Source organism: Synchiropus splendidus, chromosome 5 (assembly GCF_027744825.2).
Source record: "Synchiropus splendidus isolate RoL2022-P1 chromosome 5, RoL_Sspl_1.0, whole genome shotgun sequence".
Classification (NCBI taxonomy): domain Eukaryota; kingdom Metazoa; phylum Chordata; class Actinopteri; order Syngnathiformes; family Callionymidae; genus Synchiropus; species Synchiropus splendidus.
This window is the reverse complement of record NC_071338.1, coordinates 24,397,594-24,422,500: the sequence shown is the minus strand read 5'-3', so window position 1 is coordinate 24,422,500 and position 24,907 is coordinate 24,397,594. Positions and strand designations below refer to the sequence as shown.

The 24,907-nt window shown below is 42.8% G+C and overlaps 2 protein-coding genes and 3 non-coding genes across 5 annotated transcripts in view; 3 read left to right on the top strand and 2 right to left on the bottom strand.

Moving 5' to 3' along the window:
- Nucleotides 1-1,286: 1,286 nt before the first annotated feature.
- trnad-guc (transfer RNA aspartic acid (anticodon GUC)) lies at nucleotides 1,287-1,358 on the bottom strand. The gene has a single exon. It is a non-coding gene; the product is annotated as a tRNA-Asp (tRNA).
- Nucleotides 1,359-1,829: 471 nt separating this feature from the next.
- On the top strand, nucleotides 1,830-1,902 carry trnav-aac (transfer RNA valine (anticodon AAC)). The gene has a single exon. It is a non-coding gene; the product is annotated as a tRNA-Val (tRNA).
- A 159-nt stretch (nucleotides 1,903-2,061) lies between these two features.
- Nucleotides 2,062-2,133, bottom strand: trnad-guc (transfer RNA aspartic acid (anticodon GUC)). The gene has a single exon. It is a non-coding gene; the product is annotated as a tRNA-Asp (tRNA).
- Nucleotides 2,134-4,916: 2,783 nt separating this feature from the next.
- Nucleotides 4,917-8,545, top strand: LOC128758755 (UDP-glucuronosyltransferase 2B1-like). Its single transcript, XM_053865050.1, has 2 exons — nucleotides 4,917-5,029; nucleotides 6,918-8,545. Exon 2 carries the CDS (start codon nucleotides 6,925-6,927, stop codon nucleotides 8,494-8,496), a length of 1,572 nt encoding a protein of 523 aa, XP_053721025.1. The 5' UTR covers nucleotides 4,917-5,029; nucleotides 6,918-6,924; the 3' UTR covers nucleotides 8,497-8,545.
- Nucleotides 8,546-13,193: 4,648 nt separating this feature from the next.
- The window catches only part of nptnb (neuroplastin b), a 35,135-nt gene continuing 23,421 nt past the window's right edge, over nucleotides 13,194-24,907 (top strand). Inside the window, exon 1 of the mRNA XM_053864662.1 lies at nucleotides 13,194-14,066. Coding sequence (XP_053720637.1) covers nucleotides 13,997-14,066 — 70 coding nt within the window. The 5' untranslated portion in view covers nucleotides 13,194-13,996. The remainder of the gene's footprint in view (nucleotides 14,067-24,907) is intronic.

Below are 24,907 nucleotides of genomic sequence, written 5' to 3'. Positions count from 1 at the left end.
ACTGAGGAGAGTCTTTCTTTCCATCTGCAAATTTCCTTGATATGATGAAAGAGAGAGATAGCAATGGGAAGGACGAGCAGCTGGTTAGGGTGATCAAGGATAGAGAGGGAAATGTTTTGACTGATAACAGAAGTGTGTTGGGGAGATGGAAAGAGTCCTTTGAAGATCTGACAAATGAGGAAAATGAGAGAGAACAAAGAGTAGGAGTGGCCCTCGTAGATCAGGACATGGCAAAGATTCGTAAGGCTGAGGTGAGAAGGGCATTGAAGAGGATGGCTGTGTCTCTGTGGACCTGGAGAAAGCATACGACAGAGTGCCAAGAGAAGAGTTGTGGTATTGTACAAGGAAGTCTGGAGTGGTAGAGAAGTACGTTGGAGTGGTGCAGGACATGTATACCAGGTGTAAGACAGTGGTGAGGTGTGCTGCAAGTGTAACAGAGGAGTTCAAGGTGCGGCCAAGAGCGCCCAGACCTTTGCATTGGAGAAACAAAACAACCTCTCCGCAAACGAGTGGCCCACCAGAGGAGTGCTAACTCTGGACAAGACTCAGCAGTCCATTTACATCTTGAGGACAAGAAACACTCTTTTGAAGACAGCAATGTCCGCATTTTGGCAAAAGAAGACTGATGGTTTGAAAGAGGCCATTTTTGTCAAAGTGGAAAAATCCTCTCTAAACAGAGGTGGAGGACTGAGACACCATCTTTCATCCTCATACAATGCTGTCCTAAACACCCTCCCTAGGCAGATTTAGCCCCTGATCTAGACTTGGACAGGTCCTTCACACCTGTGCAGTGTGGCATTCACGTCTGAATAACCCCAATTGCCACCTGGGCTATGATCAGCCTTTGCATTAATGGCCCATTGAGACCCATCCCTAATGGGTGGGGACCCATAAACACATCCCCGTGAGCATAATGCTGACCCAATGTGACACACTCCATCACACTGGATTGGTCCTCCTCCTGTCCATGAACACCTCTGCCCATTCAACGGGCCTAATATAAGCCTGAACTCCAACCCAGCTCATCAGAACTGACGAAGCCTTCTGGTTAGGAGGCAAAACGTTTTCTTTGACTATGACTAGTCCGGCTCACCTGATTGGAGCCTTTGCTGAATGGTGTTTAGACTTATAAAGCTGATAATTCACCATTCCATTCACACATCTTTTACCACAACCTTGCGCCTTGAACGACTGCAGCGACCACCACCACTTAATCTGAGGACTATTTGATGCGTAACCAAGAGTTTTGTGGCACGTCTTCACTGGCACCTGAAGAAAACAGAGAACTCCCCGTCGGGGAATCGAACCCCGGTCTTCCGCGTGACAGGCGGAGATACTGTCCACTATACTAACGAGGAGGACACGTACAGACAGTACTGGAGAAAGGCAGTGAATTCAAAGGAGACCTGAAATCTGGAAGACTGGTTGTTGAAGTTCCATTGTGTTGTTTCTCATGAACTCTTGGCCAGAAGACTATTTCAAAACCACTGCGCTACAAAAACTGACATGATCCTTTCAGTACAGACAAACTTTGAGAAAGTAAACAAAGCCCACTTCTTTCACAATCATTTCTGAAAATAACTGTCTGCATCACAAAGTATTTGCTGCGATTACGTATTGTGTGCAAGCGATCTGTACCATTTCCATGATGCTATTTTCCCCAAAATATTGGAATTGTGAACCAGGTAAACTCCTGATCCGTAGTGTAGTGGTTATCACGTTCGCCTAACACGCCAAAGGTCCCCGGGGGGAAACAGATTTTGCATCAACAGCAAATATGAATTTGAACCCTGCAATAACTGGCTATAATGTTGGTCATCTTGACATCCGTTTCCGTAGTGCAGTGGTTATCACGTTTGCCTAACACGCGAAAGGTCCCTGGTTTGAGACCAGGCGGAAACAAATACTTTTTTTTAGTACTCCGTTCTTTCAAGTTATACCATTTAAATTTCGCAAAAATGGTTCAGCGGAAGAACTAATGACCTAAGGCAAGTGTGAATGAATGAATTATAAAGAGTTTTGTGGTGCATCTTCACTGACATCTGAAGAAAAAATAGGGAACTCCCCGTCGGGGAATCGAACCCCGGTCTTCCGCGTGACAGGCGGAGATACTGTCCACTATACTAACGAGGAGACGACAACCTCTCAGTGCAGGAGAAAGGCAGTGAATTCAAAGGAGACCTGAACTATCGACCGCGTGTTTCAGTCGTGGTCGCTGCCTTTGAGTACCGTGGTGTAGTTTCTTGTCAGCTCTTGGACAGAAAAAAAAAATGTAAAACCACTGCACTACTGAAAATGAAGTGATCCTTTCAGTAGAGACAAACTTTGAGAAAGTAAACATGACCCATTTATTTGACTATATATAGTATGTTTCTCACTTTTACATTCTAAATATGACGTTTCTGTCTAGTTCTCACAAATAATGAACGGATGAATGTTCTGAAGTGTTGCCTGGCATGTCACTGGTTTGGACTTCAGGAATCTTGATTTGCTCAGGTTCCAGTGTGAACAGTATAGAGAGTGGCGGATGTGTTGACAAAGCCCTTTGCACGTTTGCAAATGCAGCTGGCAGAGACACCTTCCTGTAAACATGGAGGAGGAAGTGATGTGTTGCTGTTCTTGCAATTTTTGGGATTATGATCGGCTGATGTGGGCTTCACCTTCTCGTTCCACAGCCACATGCAATTTTGGAACGTCCTGGCAGCAGATATAAATGGGTGGCTGCGTACGCAACGCTTTCTGTTCACAGATGTGAGTGTGTTAAATTTGGAGGGAGGGAAATATAACTGTCGTCATCTGTCAGCCAGAGCACTCAAGGGAATCAGACACAAGGACTGATACAGCCCGCGATGTCTGCAAAACTGAAATGGTGACCTTCTTGTTGTGGCATTGAAAACATTTGGAGTTGCCCCTTGCTACCACTCTGCAATGACATCACTTCAGCCAAAGTCTATATTTGCACTTATTTGCACTGAGCACCAGACGGAACTGAGATTGTGCCATTCACAGTCTGATACGATTGAAGAAGGAAAAAAACATCGTCAGAGAATCAAAATATCATTCAGTAATCTGAATGAAAGACCGAGATACTATCCACTATACTAACAAGGAAGGAGAAATTTCAAATATTTTACTGACCAGAGCGAAGATGTATTACATCTAGTTCTGTATCTTCCGCCTCTGCAGTGCAGTGGTTATCCCATTTGCCGAACAGGCAAATGGTCCCTCAAGCTAAAACTGAACATGGGACACAGCAACGCTTGGTGCCCACTTGTCCAGGCTGAATCATGGCAACTGCACCTTTGTGTCTCAGACTTCATTTTTTTTCTCGGGGGCACTCAGAAACCACCACGAAAAGCTAACAACATAATGTATGTTTTAATTTATATAAAGTAAACTAATACAAGTCAACTACAATGGGAACTGGCAGAGTACAATGGCTTCCATAGTCTGACACGTGACAAAATAAAACCCACTGCTCACTGAGGAATCGGAACCCAGTCTTCCGTGTTAGAGGCACTGGCCACTGCACTAACAAGAAGGGATAACAGCAGCTGTACATAAGAAAGGCATAATTGAGTCAATCCACACGTCTATGGTTAGGTACTGACCAGTGCAAATCTATTGTGTGACTGTGCTACTTTTCTTCATGCATGCCTGTGAAGACTGGGGGTGTCATGCCACTGGACACACTCGAACGGCGAGACACAGCCACACCATTGAATTCCACTTTGTGTTTGTTATTTTGTAAAATATGAAGGGACGATCATTTGAGGAAGAGTAACAGGAGGAATTCTGCTGGAAAACCACTGGTTCATAAGGAAGCGCTTTAAAACACTGACTTGTGTGGGGACACCTCATTCAGAATCCAGAAACACAAGTGAAGAAAATGACAACTACTCCCTACTGAGAGTCTGCCATGTGACACAATACCGATCAGGAATTGAAGGGACAAGTTGTACACAGGAAGGGCATCTAAATGCAAATGCACCAAGTGATTGAGTCTATCCACAAATACGCTGGTTCCTTTTTCTTATTCATCACAGAAAACAACAGAGTCACTCCTCGCCAGCGACCAGTTGGAGGCTCAGATTTGTGGTACAATGCTGAAATGTGAGTATTTTGTTAAAATGCATCAGAATCCTATAGTTTGGTACTGACCAGAGCAGAGCTTTCGATAGCTGTAAACTGCAGATGCTGGTGAAACTTCTCGATGATAATCCTAAAAACCCTCACGCTGAAGTTGTGACACTGTTTGGTGGAAAAAGAAAAACCTCACGACTGCCCTAGGTTGCTTCTTTTCTCTCAGACAGGAGATTTGCTGTGGCTGTTGGGCCTCTGAGTCTACTCCTCTATCCTGTGGTGTAGCCCAGGGTTCTGTTGTGGGTCCTACTTTGTTTGCCTTTTAAATGCTTGCAATAGGAAATCATTTTTAATAAACAATAAAGTGTGTTGCTTTCTCAATGAACACAGCTACAATTTTCTGTGAATATTTTAGAATGGACCTGAGAGCTGCCTGCTCTGTGCACATTTTTAAATGCTTTTGTGTAAAAGCTGCTTCTTCTAGCCCTTTTGTTAGTTAGTTAATTTGGTCCTACACACTTACATATACTGATTTATGTTTTATCTTCATGTTGTTTCATGTTTCTTTTCCCCCCTGACGTTTTATGTTGTTTCACCGTCTATTGTAATGTCTGTAATCTTATTGCATTATTTTAACCAGTAAAGCAGTTTGTGAGTTCTCTCTGTGAAAGGTGCTACACAAACTTACTATTTACATATAAACAAATGGTTTGCCATCAGAATCCCTCCTGCAATATAACTGTTGACCTTCCACTCACATATCCACATTATTAACTGTGTACTTAAACCCTTAACCCTGGATAAGGGTTAAACATGACAACCGTACTTTGTCTTTTCATGTCTTATCAGCTCAACTTACGAGACAGTCACGTTACCATAAGTAAAGTTGTTATTCATTCAGAAGTGAAGGCGCCGGGTTCTGTAACGCTGTCCAGGGACAGATCAGGTAAGAGGCTAAACTGACTTGAACAACTCAGGTCTTTTTTGTGATTTGTGATCTGTGTTTACTTATTATTCAACTGTGTGTGGCCTGAACAAATGCTTCGGTTCACTGGTTGATTTGTGAAACATTCAAGTGCACTGTGGAACAGCATAGAGGAGGAGAAACATTTGAACTGGAGTTGGAAATGGGAAGTGATAGATTTCCCACTCAATGTGTATCTTCATTCAAAATATCTTTCCTCATAGAAAGAGCACTTTCAGATGGAATAATTGAATTCTTCAAATGGAAACCCTTTGATGGACAGATTGTGGTTTGAAGGGCTTCACAAGTATGCAGATAGTTTCTGTAGTATTATGGTTATCACATTCGACTCATGCACGCAAGGAGCCCAGTTTGCGACCAGGTGGAAACAAAATGCTTTTGTCCTGCAGACTTGTGGCTGTGATTTCTACCGGTCATGGTCCCAGTCGGTTCAGCCTAAGCAGTGTTACAATGAGTCCCCATGTAGTCTTGTGTCCCCACTGAGACCAGGGGGTTTGGAAAACTAACAGAGTCAAACAAGTATCTTCTGAGCCATTGCTCCATTCCTGCCTAGTTTGAATAACTACGTTACATAGAGCAAACTACAGTGGGTAGTTGTCATGGTAAAAACAGCGAACACAGGTTTACTGATGGCTTGATGAGGTTTCATGAAACAGTGTCCAGATTTTCAGAGGACACTAGATGGCACTGTCGGCTGTAAAATGTTTGGACTAATTGAATGAAGCATCACATGATTTCTAAAACAACAGCGCCATCTAGTGTCTCTGAAAATTGGGACTGTTTCATCAACTCTGCAATACTGTTTCACGATACTTCATCTACCCACCACAAGCTGCTTCCAATGGCGTGCCACCAACACTGACAGAAAAGTAAATGAACTCCAGTTGTTCCGCACAGACGGAGATACTTTCCACTATTACTAATGTGGAGGTCATAGCAGGATTAGATGGACAGCCAATTCAATTATTTGACCTGATATAAAGGAGGCCCATAATCTCAGTTGATAACAGGTTATTGTCGCTTGTTTGAATCCAGTTTTGAGCCGTAAGTAATCAGTCCTATGTGGCCTGCGGGCCATAAGTTTGACACCGAACCAAGCACATCTGAAGAACAAGTTAAATCTCACAAAGTCACTTCATTTTTAAATTATTATTGTTGATGAATCGTGTCATTCCTGGACAACAAAATCATAATAATAAACAAAAAAAAACTACAAAATAGAAATGATGGAAGTATAGTTTGTATGAGAAAACCTAGCCTTGTTCGCAACCATTAGCACACGCACCTCGGGGGTATTAAACAAAAAGTGAGCGATTGTCCATCCATAAGAAGAACATTGTACCTATTTTGTATCCACTCAGCTCATACTGGAGGAGAGAAAGTATTTCACTCCTGCTTAATTCTTGATTTTTCAAGACCAGTCTAGCCACATCCACGCGCGGCATCACATAGTCAACCCTCACCAGTGACGTACATCTGCCTGATACGTAACTTTGTGGCAGAGAACAGGTGAGTGAATTTAACTGACCCAGAATGTGGTTGCCGCCAGATGATGTCATAATATACCAATGAGATGAGTGTCTTTACTTCCATCTCAAACTTTGGGTCACAATGATGATTTTTTTTTCTCATGTCCAGTATGCCTTCATCTCTATTTTCAAGCCACAGCCCATTGAAATAGTGATGTCAAAGTTGAATATTTTATTGCAAATGTCGCACATATGTTTATTATTATTATTATCATTATTATTGATAGATACTGACCAGAGCAGTACTTTTGATAGTTGTAGCTTACGGTGGCAGACTCCTATGGAACTGTGATAATAATCTGAACTGTTTAACTCACCAGAGTGAAGATGTATCGTGTCTGGATCAGTATCTTCCTCCTCTGTGCTGCTGTGACTGAGGGAGGGAAAGTCCTGGTGTATCCGGTGGATGGGAGCCACTGGGTGAACATGAAGGTCCTCATCGAGGAGCTGCACTCCAGAGGCCACCAGGTGGCGGTGTTCCGACCGAGAGACAGCTGGTACATCAAGGAGAAGTCACGCTTCTACACCTCCATCCCTCTGGATCACGACTCTGGATTTGATGAAGAATTTGTAAGTACTTTTGTGACCCAATTAATGAAGCTGCAGCAAGAGGGAACATCAATTTGGGCCCCCTATGAACTGATGATGGAAATGGCACAAAAGGCTTCTGAGATGCACAAGAAGAGCAGCAACTTGCTTGAGGCACTCTTGGAGAACAAAGCTCTAATCCGGTCTCTCAAGGAGGAGCACTATGACCTCATCCTGACCGACCCTGCTATTCCTGCAGGTACTATTCTCAGCCACTACCTAAAGATCCCACTTGTTTTCAATGTCAGATGGGCTGGAAGTGGTGAAGGACACTTTGTTCTCGCACCTTCTCCTCTGTCTTACATCCCCATGACAGGGACAGAGTTCAGTGACAAAATGAGTTTCTCAGAAAGAGTCTTTAATATGCTTGGTTATATTTATGGTGAATACCAGACCGCAGTGTATATCGCACCGCATTACACAAAGGTCATCAATAAATATCTAGGTCCAGAGATGGACTACAACTCCATTTTCCAAGCTGCAGATCTGTGGCTCATGAGAGTGGACTTTGTTTTCGAGTTCCCTCGTCCCACCATGCCCAACATCATCTACATTGGTGGCTTCCAGTGCAAACCTGCAAAACCACTGCCTGAGGACTTGGAGGAGTTTGTCCAGAGTTCTGGAGAACACGGGGTCATTGTCATGTCTCTTGGGACATTAATTGGAGCACTTCCTGGTGACATAGCGAACAATATCGCAGCAGCGTTCGCCAGGCTACCGCAGAAGGTCATCTGGAGGCACACAGGTGACAGACCAACAACCCTGGGCAACAACACCTTGCTGGTTGACTGGATGCCACAGAAGGACCTCTTAGGACATCCCAAAGTCAAACTGTTTGTGCCTCACGGAGGAACCAACGGTGTCCAGGAAGCCATCTACCACGGCGTCCCAATACTTGGAATGCCACTGATCTTTGATCAGCCAGATAACGTCTTGCGCATCGTGGCACGTGGGGCTGGAAAGATGATTCGTTTCTCCCAACTGACAGAAGAGACTTTCTACAAGGATCTCCAGGAGGTCCTGACCAACCCGTCCTACAGGAGCAACATGCAGAGACTCTCCAGGCTTCACAGGGATCAGCCCAAGACGCCAATGGACACTGCCATCTTCTGGCTAGAGTTTGTAATGAGACACAAAGGAGCTGCCCACCTCAGATCTGAGTCCTTCAAGCTCTCCTGGTATCAGTATCACTGTGTCGATGTCATGCTTGTGTTAGCGACAGTGGTGATCCTGACAGTTGGCCTTGTTGCTTCTTTCATTCGGTGCTTATGTTCGATAGTTTGTCGCAGAACAAAAAGGAAACATGATTAAAATCATCTTCTCAACATGAGATTGAATTAAAAAATCGGAACAACAGAACAGAAGCAGCATGGAAGAATTTAGGACAATGTGCACATCCTGAGTACTACAGACTGTACCACACATCCAATGTCGAGCTACAGCATGCTGGCTACACTGTTCTACATTGCTCTGTTATAATAAACTAAAGTATACATCATCTAGTAGTGTGGTGCTACTACATCGACTACTTCTACTCTACTTCTGTATCCACGATGGCCGAGACTTCTGTTCACACTGCTACAACAAGGAGATCACTTACTTGTGTAAGCCAGGTGGGGAGGGATGGATGCTTGGTCAGAAGACTCGTGTCCGTTCCTCACTCTGAACTCTTACTCCAACACACTCATGATTTCAAAACTCACCTTTTTCTGCTCCAAGGAGTCGGTTTTCTTCACTTTTTTGTAAATCCAAGTTTGACATGACAACCACATTTTCTTTTCAACATGACTGCAAACTGCAATAATGCACAGCAGATGTTGCTAGCAAAGGGGAACCAACAAGCATCGCTGCGCAACTTTTTGTCTTTTTTCTCAACCTAAACTAAATTTACTCCCAAACTTATACAGAAACACACCCAAAAATATTGCTTTCATTGAAGTTACAGGTGTCCACTGTCAAGTAGTAACTCCATCAAGCCCCTTATTCGCAGCTTGACTTGTTTGAATGCAGTAATGTTGCATGTCTATGGGGTTAATACGCTTAACAGAGCGCCTTCTCGGTGACATGTAGCGCAACGTAAGACTCAGTATTTATCAAAATGTAGCCAAAATGGTGAGAGTTGTAAAAACATACTACAAAAACATGACTTTCAATCCCTGAGGTTTTTATTTTTCTTATATAAATAAATATATTTTATTACAAAAATAATAATAAACCATGCCGGCAAAGAAATTGTGAATGTTTATATACTGCAGCAAGAAAAAAAAAATCAAACACAGACCAGGGCCAGCCTTTAGTACTCACAGAAGATCAACATGGAAGTACATAGAGATGATTCAATGTTTTAACACTGCTTATAGGTGATATGTTGGAGTGGAAGATAAATAGTACCTCAATGTCACACATATGTGGCTTTCAGCAGCAAAAAAATAGAACTGTAATCTCATATTTACACAAATGGCAGAATGGACAGAAGTCCAGCAGAATATTTTACTATGAATATTGACAATAATTACATTGCAGTCTGTTGATGATAGAGCCGCAAAGCATCCACACGGAGAGGAGCTGCCTGTCCTCTCATGATGTCCTGGTCCTCAACGAGTTCATCCTGATAACTGTCAGCTCAGCCACCTCCGTGTCGGGCATCTGCACCTCCTGCAGGCAGCTCTCTCTGATCACATACACGATGAGACCCAAGCATATAAAAACCAGCAGGATGATTCCTATGACCTGTGTGCAGGAGAGCAAGGCAGCACTCAGACCCAGTTTGCAGGAATTAATCCTGCACTTTTACAATTGTTCTTATCTCAACATGATGAGACATCACCACATGCAGCAAACATACCTGTAGTTCATGAGCACATGCACAGCTATCACTCTCACGTAGCTGGATATGAAATATAGTAGCACATCCAGCCTTTTGCACTGCTACTCGTGTGACCACTGCCACTTCTAGTTTTTATACTTCTGCGACTACTACCTCACTGTGGTTGTGGTCAAAACTGCCACGGAAGACGGTCCACTTGACTGAACGACTGCTGCTTAACAACTATTATTTTTACTGTGCTGTTTTTCTGTTTTTTTTTCAGTCATAATTATCTTTAGGATTACCGCTGCTATGTCTACTTCAATTATACTCATACTACTCACAAACACTACATCTACCAATGCATCTTCCAGTAATTCTATCACTAAATATAATGCATCAAATGTTTGCAAATACAACTACCACGGATAGTAGCCTTCGACTCACTGCTGGAAACTTTTTTCCATCTTTTTCTGTCATCCACAATTTTTTGTTTTAGTGCAGTAGCGCTACAGCTATTACTTTTAATTCTGCCTCTTCAACTACTACATCTATAAAAATGTTTACAACTTCATCCATATCTACATGTATTTTTGCTTAATTTTCCCTGTTTGTCTAAACAAAGTACATCCAACTGGCAGAGTGCAACTTGTACCACACCGACTACAGGTGGTCCAAACAGAACTACATCTGCTATCACAACTTCTCTTAAGACATTGAATAAGAACGCTCTGTACTCATACTATGTGGTAACACTCGTCAGAACTGTAGCTTGTCTAGTAGTGTTGCTGCTTCATCAACATCGACACAAACACTACTTCTCTCGTGGATTATACTTTCTACCTTCATATCTGACTTTGAAGGTTTAAACTGCACATCTTCACATGAGCGGTCGACTCACCTGAGAGCAGACGAAGAGCTGCTGTGAGCGAAGCATGAGCTCCTGTGCGGTGACATCTCCCTTACTAACTGGCTCACACCACTTCTGAGGAGCTGCCTTGTCCACGATTACAAATCTGCCCTCCCAGTCTGTCATCGCACAAGCAAAGTACTGGCCATCCAGGAAGAGCAAAATCAGCCAGACGATGGCGGGGACGAACGTGGACACCGACACTGTCTTCTTGCACCACACGTTACACCGGCATCCTTGTATGATCAGCATCAAGGTGAAAGCCATGACTGCAGGAATGATGAAGAAAGCTGACGAAAACACTCCGTTCCAGTTCGGGTTGCAAGGACATTCAAACTCCACCTCCACCAGCCTCTCAAGTCCCATGAGGATGAACCCAAAAGCCACGTTTGACACCAGAGGGCTGTTGCTCAGCTCATTCTTCAGTCTGGTAAGCCATTGTTGTCTACTTTCCATACTAGTCCGCCCGAGAAAAGAAGACAGCCGCAGTAGAAAGCCCGACAGAGGCTCCACCATTGAGAACACATTGGCAACAGTTCAGTGACGCGTAGGTAACTCATCCAGTAAGTTTTCCCCCTGGGGCAAAATGCCACACGTCCACTCTGATTGGTTCCGGACAAAAGAGGGTGTGCCGTCCACGTTGACATTTCTTCATGTGATTGGCCCCAGTGGGTTTTCAGGTGGGGTCACATTTTGAAACCTTTCATGGACTCTGGAGTGGAGGGAAGTTTGTTCTGCAATTGTGTTCTGTTGTTGTTTTGGTGGAAACAAGCAACGAGTCAAACCTCAGGCCGCCATCAAACTCACTCAACATTCTAAGCACACTTTAGTGAAGTCACAAAATAAACTTCTAAAACACAAAAACAACCTAACGGTTGTAAGCATGAACAGCCCGAGATGCTATTAATACCGAGGATATCAATGTTTTTCACTCAAATATGCAAATGTATATTGGTAGCAACAAATCCAGAGATTTGTGATGGCAGTTTACTGACTATTTGTGCACCAAAACTTTTACATTTTCTCCTTAAAGCTGCTGCACAGTCATTACAGGGTTATAAGATATGGTGCATTCAAGACGATGGCTTGAAAAAAAAAAAAAACTACATAGCTACAGTAATTCAAAGAAACACCTTGTTGCTCTGTACTGACTAACTGAGACTGATTTACTCAAGGTTTGCATGTATTTTAGGTCTCATATATGCTCATTTCAGGAGTTCTTAAATTGATATTGGATTCAGGTGAATTAAATACCATTTTGCCCAGACCACACCTCCTTTGTTGAGGAGGCAGAGCCCAGTTTGTGCATGAAGCGGCTACATGGACACAAATGAACGTTATCGTGGCTATTTCACGTTAATATCACGCAATAACATAATGTTTCCCCATTCTGTGCAGCAGCATGACACATAAAGGGTGAATAAATTCAGCAAGTGACAATAGAAATGTGAACAGCTCAACACCGAGATGTCTTCAGAAATTTCGATGAAATGCATTACAAGCCATAATTCATACATGTGTTGAGGCCCTGAAATATCAATCTAAATACTAGAAAAGGTTTTACGTAATAAGGATCTGGCAAAACTTGTGCAAATTGAAGCTCAATACTAAAAAAATCAAAGCGATACAAAGTTACCAATGGCGCCCCCGATCGCAGGTTTGGAGGTGTCTTTGCTCAATTTTGCAAGGAGAAGAAAATTCCAATTAATTTCTTATGAGCATGAAATCTGATTTATTAAACCTGAGCAAATGTGTGGCTTCGAATTCCATATTTTTTAAAGCACATTTGAAAAGTCGGCTGAACAGTGTTGTGTGCTCAGCATCTGCAGTGATTGTTGGGAGGAGGTGTTTAACCTTCATCTTGAAATCACTTCATAATTTCTAATGCTTATGTTGACAAAAACATGAGTTATCCATGACATCTTATTTAACGGATTAGACAGGTTTGATTGTCCGTTATCTCCCTGAGATGCTATATATATATTTTATAAGAGTTGTCTTTTCAATCAAGCAACAATATCCTAGTTAAATACAAATTGACAAAAGGAAGTTTGACTTCCCCTGCTTGCATGTCCACGTCACTTCAGGACAAGCAAGGTGACTTTCTTCGCTGCTTAATGGTCATAATGTGAGTGACTGGTTTACGTCAGTGATTTATATCTCCGTTGACATCCTTGGACCACTAGAGTGCGCTAGAGGCTCAGCACAGAATGCACGCAGAGCGGATTAATGGAGGCCATGATGAACTTTCAAGGGGATGTTCTGGATTCAGCCAGAAACGCTGCCAGACCGATGATGTGATGTCACCATTTCTAAATGCGCTCAGGAACTCATCTCTAACGTACGCAGCTCTCTGCACCAGCCGAGAGTTGGAGGGCGTCCTGCGCGTCTCCACTTAGTTGACGTCTTGACTGGTGATAAACGTCTTGAGCTTTTGGCATAAATTATTCAGACGCTTTTAAGCAGAGTGGAGGGAAATCACATGGCCGGAATGCCAAACGCATATCGAGACCAGAAACGGAGAATGGGCGCTTGTCATCTCATGGACGCATCAGGACGCGTGTGGACGGAGAGAGCAGGGGCGAAATAATCGCGTCCGTGCGCGCGCTCGCCCATGCGCACCGGGGACGCGCAGCTTGTCGTCGCCGCCGTCCTATCAGCATCTGCTGCTCGTTTTGGTATTAAAAATAGCCCGATGCCGATATCCGACTGGTGGTTTCGCCGACATCACTTCCCGTAATTGTGCGCGTTTGTGTCATTTCAATCAGCGAGCCGTGACCCCCGAGAGCGCAAATGCGCATCGCAGTGCGCATCTTTGAATCTCCTCAACTCCACCGTGGACAATCTCCCTGACATCCAGAGACCTCTCCTGCCGCAATCCGACCGGGCTTCGTCGGCGCCTTATGGCCGCTCATCGGCATCCCTGAGCGGCTGGCCTCGTCCCGGACGACTGTGATCTCTCCACCGGGCGTCTTTTCCGTCGCGAAAGGTGCTATGCTGGGCCCGTCTCTATAGAGCAGCTGATCAATACGCGATCTGTCCTCCCACATCCGTCCGACCGACCGAGACCCTGCTACTCTTCCCGAGTCTCAACGATGCATCCGAGCGCGGCGCTGCTGGTCCTGCTGGGGAACTGGATGCTGCCCCTCATCACAGCTCAGAACGGTAAGAGCCAGATGTGGCAGTGATATCCTTATAAAGCCCGAATCTAGCACCGCCGAGCCTCTAAAGACTCCTCTCCAGGCCATCTGATCCACTGCTGACCTTGTCACTCGGACTGTTGAAGCCGTGCTGATGGGCATCACTTTTTAAAAACACATGATTTTCGATTTTATTTTCCCGTGGAAGTGAGCAGCCAGCAGAGGGGGGTGGGTAACAGAGTAGTCAAGCAAGACATCCAGGACTCCACTCACCCACAGTGAGGTTACACCAGGGCCCTTCACAGCTGTTAGATGCATGATTTGATTGTCACACACACATTACACACGCTCACTGAGTTTCCTTTTCCACCCCCCATAATGACTATTATAATCTCATTTTGCCCTGTTGTCTCCATTTGTGGCGACTCCGGGGGTGATCCTGTTTGTGACTTTATTAACTGACATCCACTTCAATTACTGTAATGTACGCGTTCATAAATTGTGGGATAAGCAACGTATTAATTAGCATGTATTACATTGTAATTACATTGTGTAAAACACACACAAAAAACCCCAATATGCTGGTGCACTTCACATCAAATGCAAAGCTTGTCATCCAAGAGAGTAACAGGATGTGACAATCGGTCAGCCATGAGGTGATGAGATGCCATTTATGAAACAACACGGTCGTGTTGTTTCATAAATTCTTCCCCTCTTTATTTTACAAGTTTACGACCAAAGTTGTGGATTTATAAGCAGGTAGCGCAACAATCTTAAGTATTTTACAGAGGCTAAAATGATATTTCCTCTTCTTAATATTGCATAAATAATTGTTTATGTGAGGTCACTTAAAGTTGACCTTTGTCATTGTTGTTGTTGAGTGAGATTTACATGTATATCACATACTAATGGTATAATAATAAAAACAGGCTAGAATAGCATGCAATACTTTTGCATTTGCCACGCAAAACCTTAATTACTTTACAAGGCGAATGGCCATGTATTTGTGTTTCACTTTTTAAAATTATTTAAGCATTTTTTGCAATGCTGCACGATTACTTATTAGCTTTATGTTTCAACAAAGGCAAAGCAGCAGTGCTTAACTTGCGTGGCGTTTTTAGGTGCCAGTAATAAGCAGTTCATATAAATAAATATTATATTTCTTTGGCATCGGATTGGTTCCTACTGATCCTCAAGATTTCAACATTGACTGTGGAAAAAGCGATATCAAGCAATCCCTAGTCATTTTTTTGATGTCTGCATTGAAGCCCATTGAAACCCATCGTATCCCACATTCAATGCATTTGTACCACAGAGGCAATGATCTCCACAACGCAATTTCTTGGACGATTAGGAGGCTGCACGCACATTGGTTAACTAATCAGGTGTCAGCTGAAACTAGTACCACCAGACTGAAAATGAAGTGATTACAGTCTTCAGACACCTGATGACGGTGATGGAGGAGCAGAGACATAATTGTGTAAGCAAGAAAGAGCCAGTGATGGGGTGTTGTTGCTATTTACGGGATTCTGATACGGGCTTCTGCTTCTCCTAACACTGCCACCTTTCTGAATGTCCTGGCTGTACAAGGTTTTGTGTGTGCAAATACATGTGCAGGGAATTATTTTTGAAAATGTAGAAAATAAAATGTCTGTTTCTGAAAATAGCCGACTGCGTGCAAACGTAGCATTAGAGTAAACAAGAATGCATTACTAAATGGTTAGTTTAAGAAGTTGACTGCTAATAGTTGGCAACACTAGCAGCACAGCGACTTCCTTCACTCTTTGTCTTTGTCTCTCCTCTACTCTCCTGCCCCATACTGTCTGCTTCCACCACCCATTGACTGTCTTTTCTCTTTACTTCAATGTACCTCTACAGTATTCTTCATCTACTACCAACACTAGCAGCATGGTGGCCTAGAGAAAATGAACAATAAACCTAAACTGTGGAACAAAAGTTGCTCCTCGGCAGCAAGCATAAGACCTAAAACCTTTTATTCAAGTGTGAAGTAATCACAAACTTCTGTATTCAAAATTTCTGCCAGTGATTGTGGTAATGCTCACGTTTGCGTGACAAAACGTCCTCAGTCTTTTCCTAAAACTCATGGATTAAATATAAATCAGGTGGACCACAAGCCTTACTCATCATGTGCACCTTGGAATCCACCAAAAATTAACAAAAAAAAAGGGACAATATGAATGACACAATCCAAAAACAGTTTCTGTCCCAGTTTCATCTACACACTCTTCTTCTGAAGCAACGCCCCAGGTGAATTGCAAATTGTGCTCAGTGTGAATGATGAATCCCACTTTCTGCCCAATGTTGGCAGCGATGAGATACAAACGCTGAGGAGAAATCAAATAATGAATTATCCACAGCCTCTGGAGCTCCCTCTACCGGCATTAGAAAGTGAAAGCCTCATTTCATAATATCCATTTCATAATGCGTTGACCTGAAACTACACTTGATATTCTTAAGCTTTACGTCCATCGACTCATCATTCTCAGATAATCAGACTCCCACCTCGAGCTTAATGTGACGCACATCAACGAGATCAGTGCGCACAAACTCACCTTGTTTGCTACTGAAGGATTATGTTTTCCTGGGTTTTTAAACAAGACACGTGTGTATACTATTCCTGGATAAACACAATAGTCCACATCACACAATACACAAAATCTGTCTTTTCACTTGATCACAGCTCCGAGGAGACGTAAAGAAATAACAGTTATATAACAAAACATTATCAGTGAATCGCATTCTTTTTTTACCCCTTTGGTGTTTTCTTGGAGAAGCCTGAAGTATATGTGTGTGCGAATGTGTGTGCGCCATGATGCCGTTTTTATGATCTCTCTATCTGGAAAATCAAATACCCACTAATCCCTCCATTGTTTGGTGAAGCTCAAGCACAGGCATTCCAAACTGTTCCTGTGGTCTTAGTGTGCAGTTAGCGGCCACAAGCTGCAGATACACACAAGCATTTAGGGGTCAGTGGGAGACACATGGCCCGCGACACCCCTCACATTATGTCTGTGCTTTATCATAAGCAAAAAATGTGCATTTACTGGCTCAAGAGAGGAACTGAGGTAAATGTGCTAGCCAATCACATCTCATAACACTCTTGGTGTCAACAGTCATCACTGCAACTCATTGAAAATCACATTTATTTGCAACGCTATTGCTGTCATACAAAATATCTTAATATGTTTGTTTGAGCAAGCTACTATTGTGTATCTCAACCCATACAGACATCTACTCTTCTTTTGTGTTTGTGACGTTTACACTCTCTTAACTGTAAGCAATATTACTCCCAATGTGTGCGACCTTTACTGTCCATAACACCTACTTTCTTGTGTCTTCTTAAAACCCCAGACTAGACCACTGTCTAGTATATTGACTCATGTTGTTCTTCGATCTCTCACCTCTTCTGTGTTCTCACACCTGTGTCATGCCTCTACTGTTGAGTAAGGTTTCTCTCTTCTATAGAAATCATCTTGTATCTCTCTTCTCTAATGTACATAGTCTTAACTTCTGTGACTCTACTCTTTGTGTACTTCAACAGCCTTGTTTTCCCCCCAAGAAAGGGTTAAGTTTTCAATAGATTGTAAGTCTAATGTACCTCAACTCTGTACAACTAGTCTTTTGAACAATGAATGTTTGGAACTTCAATGCTCATTGCCTCGACGTCACATCTTTTTGAATGTCTGCTCCTGTTATTTCCTATTCCCTGCATGTTGTTTGACCGCTGCTGAGTACTTCCTCCACTCCACTGTACTGTACTTTTTTGTCTTTTTCCCACTCTCCTGTACCACACTGTCTTCCTCCACTACCCATTCAGGGTCATTTCTCTTTACTTCATTGTACCTCGACAGTATTCATCTTCTACTCCATTGTACCTCCACTGTCTTCTTCCTCTACTCCTTTGTACATCAGTCTTTTTCATTTGCTCTGCCATTCCTCTTCAACCTCTATGCTCCTCGATTCTACTCTCTTCTTCCTCTACTCCATTGTTTTCCCCTCTTATCTACCACCGTTTTACTACTTTATCTCTACTCACTTGTATCACTACTGCCTTTGGCTCTACTCTTTAATAACATGACTTGGAAGTATTATACCCTTGGTGTCTACTACAATCTCTACCATCTCTATCTTGCACCTCTGCCTCTTGTCTGGTATTTCTGTCTGGTGCAATAATGAGCTTTCTTGTTATGATCTGCCACGTTTTAAATTTCCGATCAATACTCCTCCGGGTCTGCAGGCCGACTCAGTCTCACCACACAGAACCTGCACCAACTAAAAATACTTCTTTTGTTATCGCGCTGACCGTAACTCCATTTTGGAAGCAAGAGTTCACAGTGATCTTTAAAATATTTAAAGTTGGACACTCACCCAACACCATTTTCTGCTCTGACAGGTCAGATTAAGTCTAATGGCCCCTTCTTATGCAATGCCAGATTTCTCTGTGTTCTGAGGGAAAGAAATAATTACAAGCGACTGAGATTTAATCAACGGTGTCTGTGAAGCTCTGAGACCTGGTGCTGTCTAATATAGGTGGGCCGTTCTGGTGACAGACATTTGCTGCACTGTATATAGCGCTCATCCATTCTGCCCCTGTTTCTATTTTTACCGCCAAGACCCAGCGTTGAGAAACTGTGGCTTTAAGGTCCTTTTGTGAAAGTGAATCCATTAACTCTTAATGGACGGCCTGCTTGTGCACACAAGATTTTCCCAAGGCCTGCAAGGAGGATGTGGACTATTTAAGTGGCGGGATGGTGTGATCTTTATGCAAAGACAAGACTAGCTGTTGAGTAGGTGGCTAACGCTGACCTACACAAGTGCTCTCCTTACATAAATTCCTCGAAGAACTTGGCGACCTTTCTCAACGCCAACCTTGTTTTATTCTTGGCAATAAAAACCTGCAGATAATGTTGACTAAATTGTTGAGATAGATGTTAAATATGAAGTGTTTCGGTCATTAAATCCAGCAGAAGGTCGACATTTCCTCGACATTCTTGCATGTTATACTGCAATTATGAATATTCTAGACTTTCGTTTCTTATTTTTATCTACTGCGCATACATATTTTAAGGGAAATCCAGCAGCTTCATTATTGATGTGTACAATTCAAATGTGTTTAGGCTAATATCAGGATGAAAATCAGAGCTGCATTTAAACTTTTCCTTTTGGTTTTGTTGCAGGACAAGGGCCAATTGTTTGTTAGCTGCAGCAAGGCTCTGATTCAAATATATTTATCCAATTTCATTTCCACACACAAACCAGATCAATATTGGTGTTTCTAGACTTGAATCCCTAAAATAAGAACAAACCCCATCCCCCAAAAAACAAACCTTTGAGTCAAAATAATTGAAACTTTAAGCATGACTGGTGGTTTGCATTGTTACTGTAATTTCCTGTTCCCCCGCATCCCAATCTATGGGGATTTGACTGGCATTAAAAGGTACCCACTCCATTAAATCGACTTTAATGAAGATATTTTTGTTCTTTATCTTTCACACTGACTCCTACACGAAATCAGTCAAGGCGTTGGTGTATAGATGCTCGGCATCGTCGACGTCAGGTGATGACTCTGTTTCAAATCAGCAGATTTGTGAATCTAGCAATTCGGCTGCAGGACTTGAGCCAGAACCTCAACTGAGTCATGCTTGCCCACTGTGAAATCTGAGCAGGACTGCACTGATCTCAGCCTCATGCCCGACGTGTTGCAGGTTTATTCTGATGCACAAGAGTGAGCGTTGTCCGCTTTGACCAGAAAGTGTATAATGAAAAGCTGGAGCTCCATTTGTTTTCAGAGTACACATATTCTCAGCTGGGAGTTCCCCCAATTTCTCTGTACGGCTGCCAGGAAAAAAAAAAGTCAAATGAGGTGAAGCAGGTTGCAGAATACTGGAACACAATGCAGCCGGACCATTGAGATCGACACAAAAGTGAGTTTGTGAAGGTCACACACAGACATGCACCAGCAGAATAAAACTCTTCACTAAAACCGACAGATATCAATACGTATCAAGATGCCGGGGGGACTAGCTGCCACCACTGTTGCTGAAAAAACAACCACAAGGTCGGTGAGGAAGCACGGACCTCCTTGTCGCGTCCTTATTAAGCCTCCTGGAATATTACAAATCTTTGAAAAACATGTTAAAACGGCTGGCAGACCTCCAAATACAGAGTGCTCAAAGTGTGACTGGAATGACAAAACGCTCCTTGACCAGTCCTCCAGCCCTGATCGGGAATGAATCTGATGTTTGGTCTCAGAATTGTTTTTTTTTTTTTTATATCTAATTAAATCAAATTTCTGCATAAAACAACGCCACCACAGAGACTTCAGCAGGAAATTAATCAGATTACCATTTCAAAGTGCAAATGACATCATAAAAGGTTGCAACGTTAGTGTAGCAACTGGACTTGAATGGATGACTAACATGAGTCTGTTAATGGATTTGACCTGAACATGTTGATCACTTGACTGACTCATGTCAAAGAACTGCTCAGACCTTAAAAAGCAGCTTTGCTTTAAATGAGTAAATGATTGTTAGCGAATGACTATAAGGATTCATTGTAATAGTGAACCCTCCTCAGTTTGTTTTGCACCAAACCTTACTACTCCCTGTCCAGCAAATACTTCCAAATAAGCGATGCATGGAGCAAGTTTTATGGCCTTTGTGTCTCAAGATTTTAAACATGTATTATCATAAAGCAACTAAACATCAATCACCTTCTCTGAAGCTGCATGTCTAACGCATCCCTGTGTATTGTTTCTGGTCAGAGAAGCGCGATTGTTTACTGCCACCTACTTCCTTTCCACTGATGTGCCGAACTGTTGGATTCCGCATCCCCTGTTAAGGATTTCCCACTATGGAAAAGTTGAGATTTGAGTGCAAATCGCCCTGCGAATATTCGCAACTTTGAGTTTGAGTTGGGGTGGTACGCATCAAAAGCGCCAGAGTCATGATCTCACTAGTGTTTGTTGCTAAACAAGCCTATGAACAAACTTCCTCTTGGCAACTTGTGCCACCTTCCGCACTTCCTCCATTGTGTGCGACAGCAACATTCACAGATGAAAAACTTAACACCAGTCAAACTTGAGATCCCAAAAACTCAAGTCTCGGGGAAAAGACGTGTCTACGACTGACAGGTGTCTGACGTGTGAGCATGCACACTTCTGTTACCATAAATGGTCCCCACTTAAGTGTGTCTGAATATTTGCCTTCCAGGAAGAAAAGCCGTTTACATCGTGCACTTAAGGTAATTGCATAACACAGGCCGTGTTTGTACTCATAACTAATCAAAACTGTTGTCCAGTCCTGCGCAAGTGCATGCATTGATGGTTTTACATGAAGTAATCGCCTTTAAAACCTTTACGGCTTGACTTTAATTGGTCACATTGAATGCGAATGTAAGTACTTGGTGTCATTGTCTGATAAAGGGAAGCACTGGCAAAGCCTGAACTGCGTGACGTGTAAAGATCAGTCGGTGGCCCGGGTCACTCAGGTGTGCTAAATCCAGACAGTTTTGACCTTTTCTCAGGAAAGTGAGGGTATGTGTGCAGACAAACTGTCTGACTCATCGTGTTTGTTTTGTCCCTGCTGTGAGGGAAGGACACCTTTTATGATTCAGGGGTATTTGCCAAATCGTGACCTTCAATCACTTCAAGAGAACCTCCTCGGGGCCGTAATCAACATGAAGACTTGTCCAGTGCGAGTTGTGTGTGAGATAATTATTAGCCCCACATGACAGAATGGAAAAAAAAAACCTCTCAGCTCTGCTAATATTGACTGAAAAATATGACCTTTTAGTTGCCAAGGCAGGCAGCGACAACACGAAAGGTTTCTCTGACAGATGATATTAGGGCTAACAAACATAAGACATAAGCTTTTGATATGCTAATTTACATACAGAATGTAGCTGTAAAGCCAATGATGCCGATTAATACTTTTTTGGCCAGCAAATGTGTTGAAGCAAAACAACCTTTTGTGGCTGCTTGATCCAAATGAAGTTCAGCTATGGGCAAAAGAAAAATAAATAATCTTTTGCTTTCTACAAACAACGTTATCATTACGAATGAGGGCTCTGTTCCATATTAGATCTAAAAAAGGGTTTAATTTTACATCCTGGTTTAGTTATAAAACGGGTATCCATCTTGGAACGACCTGTTCGTACTGTATGCCTATGTCTGTGCTGCCTTAGATTCATCCAGACAACCTCCAGAATCACTTAACCCTCAGACGCCAGTTTGATTTACTGTCCTCTCCAATGACTGAGTAGAGAAATGTTCACAGTGTATTTGTGTGTTCGAGCCTGGACAGTTGGAAATGACGAAACAATGACAGATTAACTGAAGAACCAACATGGAGGGTGATTTTCTGGTATGCAATTGCTCTTACAAGACTTCCATTGCCTGCGGAGTGCACCGTTGTATCGATACCCAGGTAGCTTCACAGACTTGGTTGCTTGCTTGGTGACTTTTTTTGTTTTTGATCATGTTTACTGCATGAGAAAACGTATGTGACTCGGGTACTAGTGTTCGACTGCACAAACGATGAGAGCATACTCCGTCAGATTCATTCACGTTACGTGTCATGTTTCAAACTTCAAAATCAGTTTCATTTTCTATAAATCAAATAAACAAAAGGGAAATAGCGTATTCCATCTGGCAAATCACTAGAATGTTTTGTCATTTTTAGTAAAGAGAAAAGAAAATTACGTGTAAAAAGTAAAAAAAAAAAGAATAATCTGGAACTGGAGTTTACTTGACATGGATGTTTTGACTCCGATAGTAAATCTTTTTTCAGTGAATACCTTGTGTCAGATACAGCGATCTCATCAGGGCTCAGATATCTCAGATACGGGGCTTATGCACAGTTTCAAAGGTAAATACTTCCAAGCATGGAGAGGTTAAGAACAAACAGAAACACCAATCATTTGAAAAGGCACGGCAATCGTTACATTAGCTGCTCTTTCATCTGTTATTTGGTTGTGTGCACGGCCAGAACCCTGATCAAAGGTAGCACAGCAACAGTAGAGAAATGTATTGAATACATTGAATGTGTTTTCCTGCCAAACAAACGTTTGGGCTGTGATAAGAAAAAGTGTATTGAATAACAGCATCCACGCTATGTTGTTTAGCCAAAACAAACCACTGTACTTCTAGCAGTTGGCTAAATGTCCAAAGGACTGTGTATGGACTCTTCAGGTTAAGCACACATGCACCCACGCACACAAGCTCAAGTGAGCACACTACCCAACCAGTTCAGCAGCCCCATGGGGCTTTCCCACTCGCTGCTCTCTCAGTCTGTGTTGTGGGAATCTGGACCTGAGGTTGTAGGCAGCAGCTGACTCACTCTCAGGCAGCGTGATGGTGGTGTGTGTGGCCCGCTGTCAGGCGTCGAGGGAGCACTCACCACCTCCTTCACTGGAGTAGCTACGCTGCCATCGCTGTGGCTTTCAGGCAGATGAAGACAAACCTCAGACCCCAGCCACGTACAGACGACATTGTCATAGAGCTGATTCAACTCACCGGAAACCACAACAACAAGTCTTTAACTGGGTTTGCTCAAAGGATTCCAATATGTTTTGCTATCAACTCAGCAGCGCAATCCTGAGAGTCATGAGTTGAAGGTGTAAATACGGTGAAAGGTTTACTGTGAAAATCACAGCGAAAGCAATTTTATAATTGATCTTTCGCGTAGTAAAGAATCTTCTTCACAAACTCCTTGAAATTGGTTGGCACTTTCTCACCCGACCAAATGAATACCCTCTGCTGCCGGCTCAAATACCCTCAATTGCTTCAAGAACACAGACTCGGCCTCCATCAACAATGACTTCATTTTAACTTTTATTTCCCATCCTGCCGCTGAAGCGACTTATCCCTGTCTGCCACCTCGGCCCTCCAGTGTCAATAATTTGTTCAAACAACACAAACTGGTGGACTCATCCACCGACTGTTGTCTGTTTGCATTTCTCTGACGATGTTTTCTCAGCTGGAATTTCAGTCAGATTGGTTTTATTCAGGCTTTATTTTGCACTTGAGTGTGTGTGAGCCGAGAAAAACTGATGACATTTTTCACTATTTAATCTCACATCTGTACACTGATCATGGCCTAAAAAATGATTTCTCAGTGACTCATGCAAAAAGTAGAAATTGAGATGATGCATGGTCGACAGACTCAGAACAGTCTGAGCTGTATGTGCTGGGTTAATTGGGGGTGACTAGGAAGAACAGGATGTTAAAAGCGAATATTGCCGTAATATGTGCAGAAGGTAGGAGACAAGTTAGGGCGTAGCAACACTGTCTATGTGAAGTCACATGTTGTCACGCTTATTTTAGTTGTTGCACAGTCAACATCTGTATTAAATACGAATCTAAATGAATAGAATCAACAAATTTAAGAGTATAATTTATTGACCAACTTATTCCCCACGCTCAATAGACATAGGTTGGTGAATCCAAGTCCGGCTATGACTGGTGAGAGGAGGAGACACTGCACAGGTAGTCAGTCCATTTCAGCACAGACTGAGACAGACTAACACACACTAAGAATAAGGAAGGAAACCAATGTGAGTAACAAGCCTCACAAAGAGAGCTCCCACATTCAGTCCAAATATGGACATGTCTCAATACACAGTAGAGTCTTTTTTGTGAGACTGAAAAACTGTCTATGACCCCGTGCAGACATTGTTATCCCAACATTGAATACGGGTCGATTTTGCAACTTCAATCCCGCCAATAAAATTTAGGGTACATGAGTTAAAGCTGCATGTAGATGATGACTATTTAGCACATTCCGGCATCATAAAGGATCTCCATGGGTTGTGGATAATAAAAAAGAACAGATTTGTCAAGTTGTG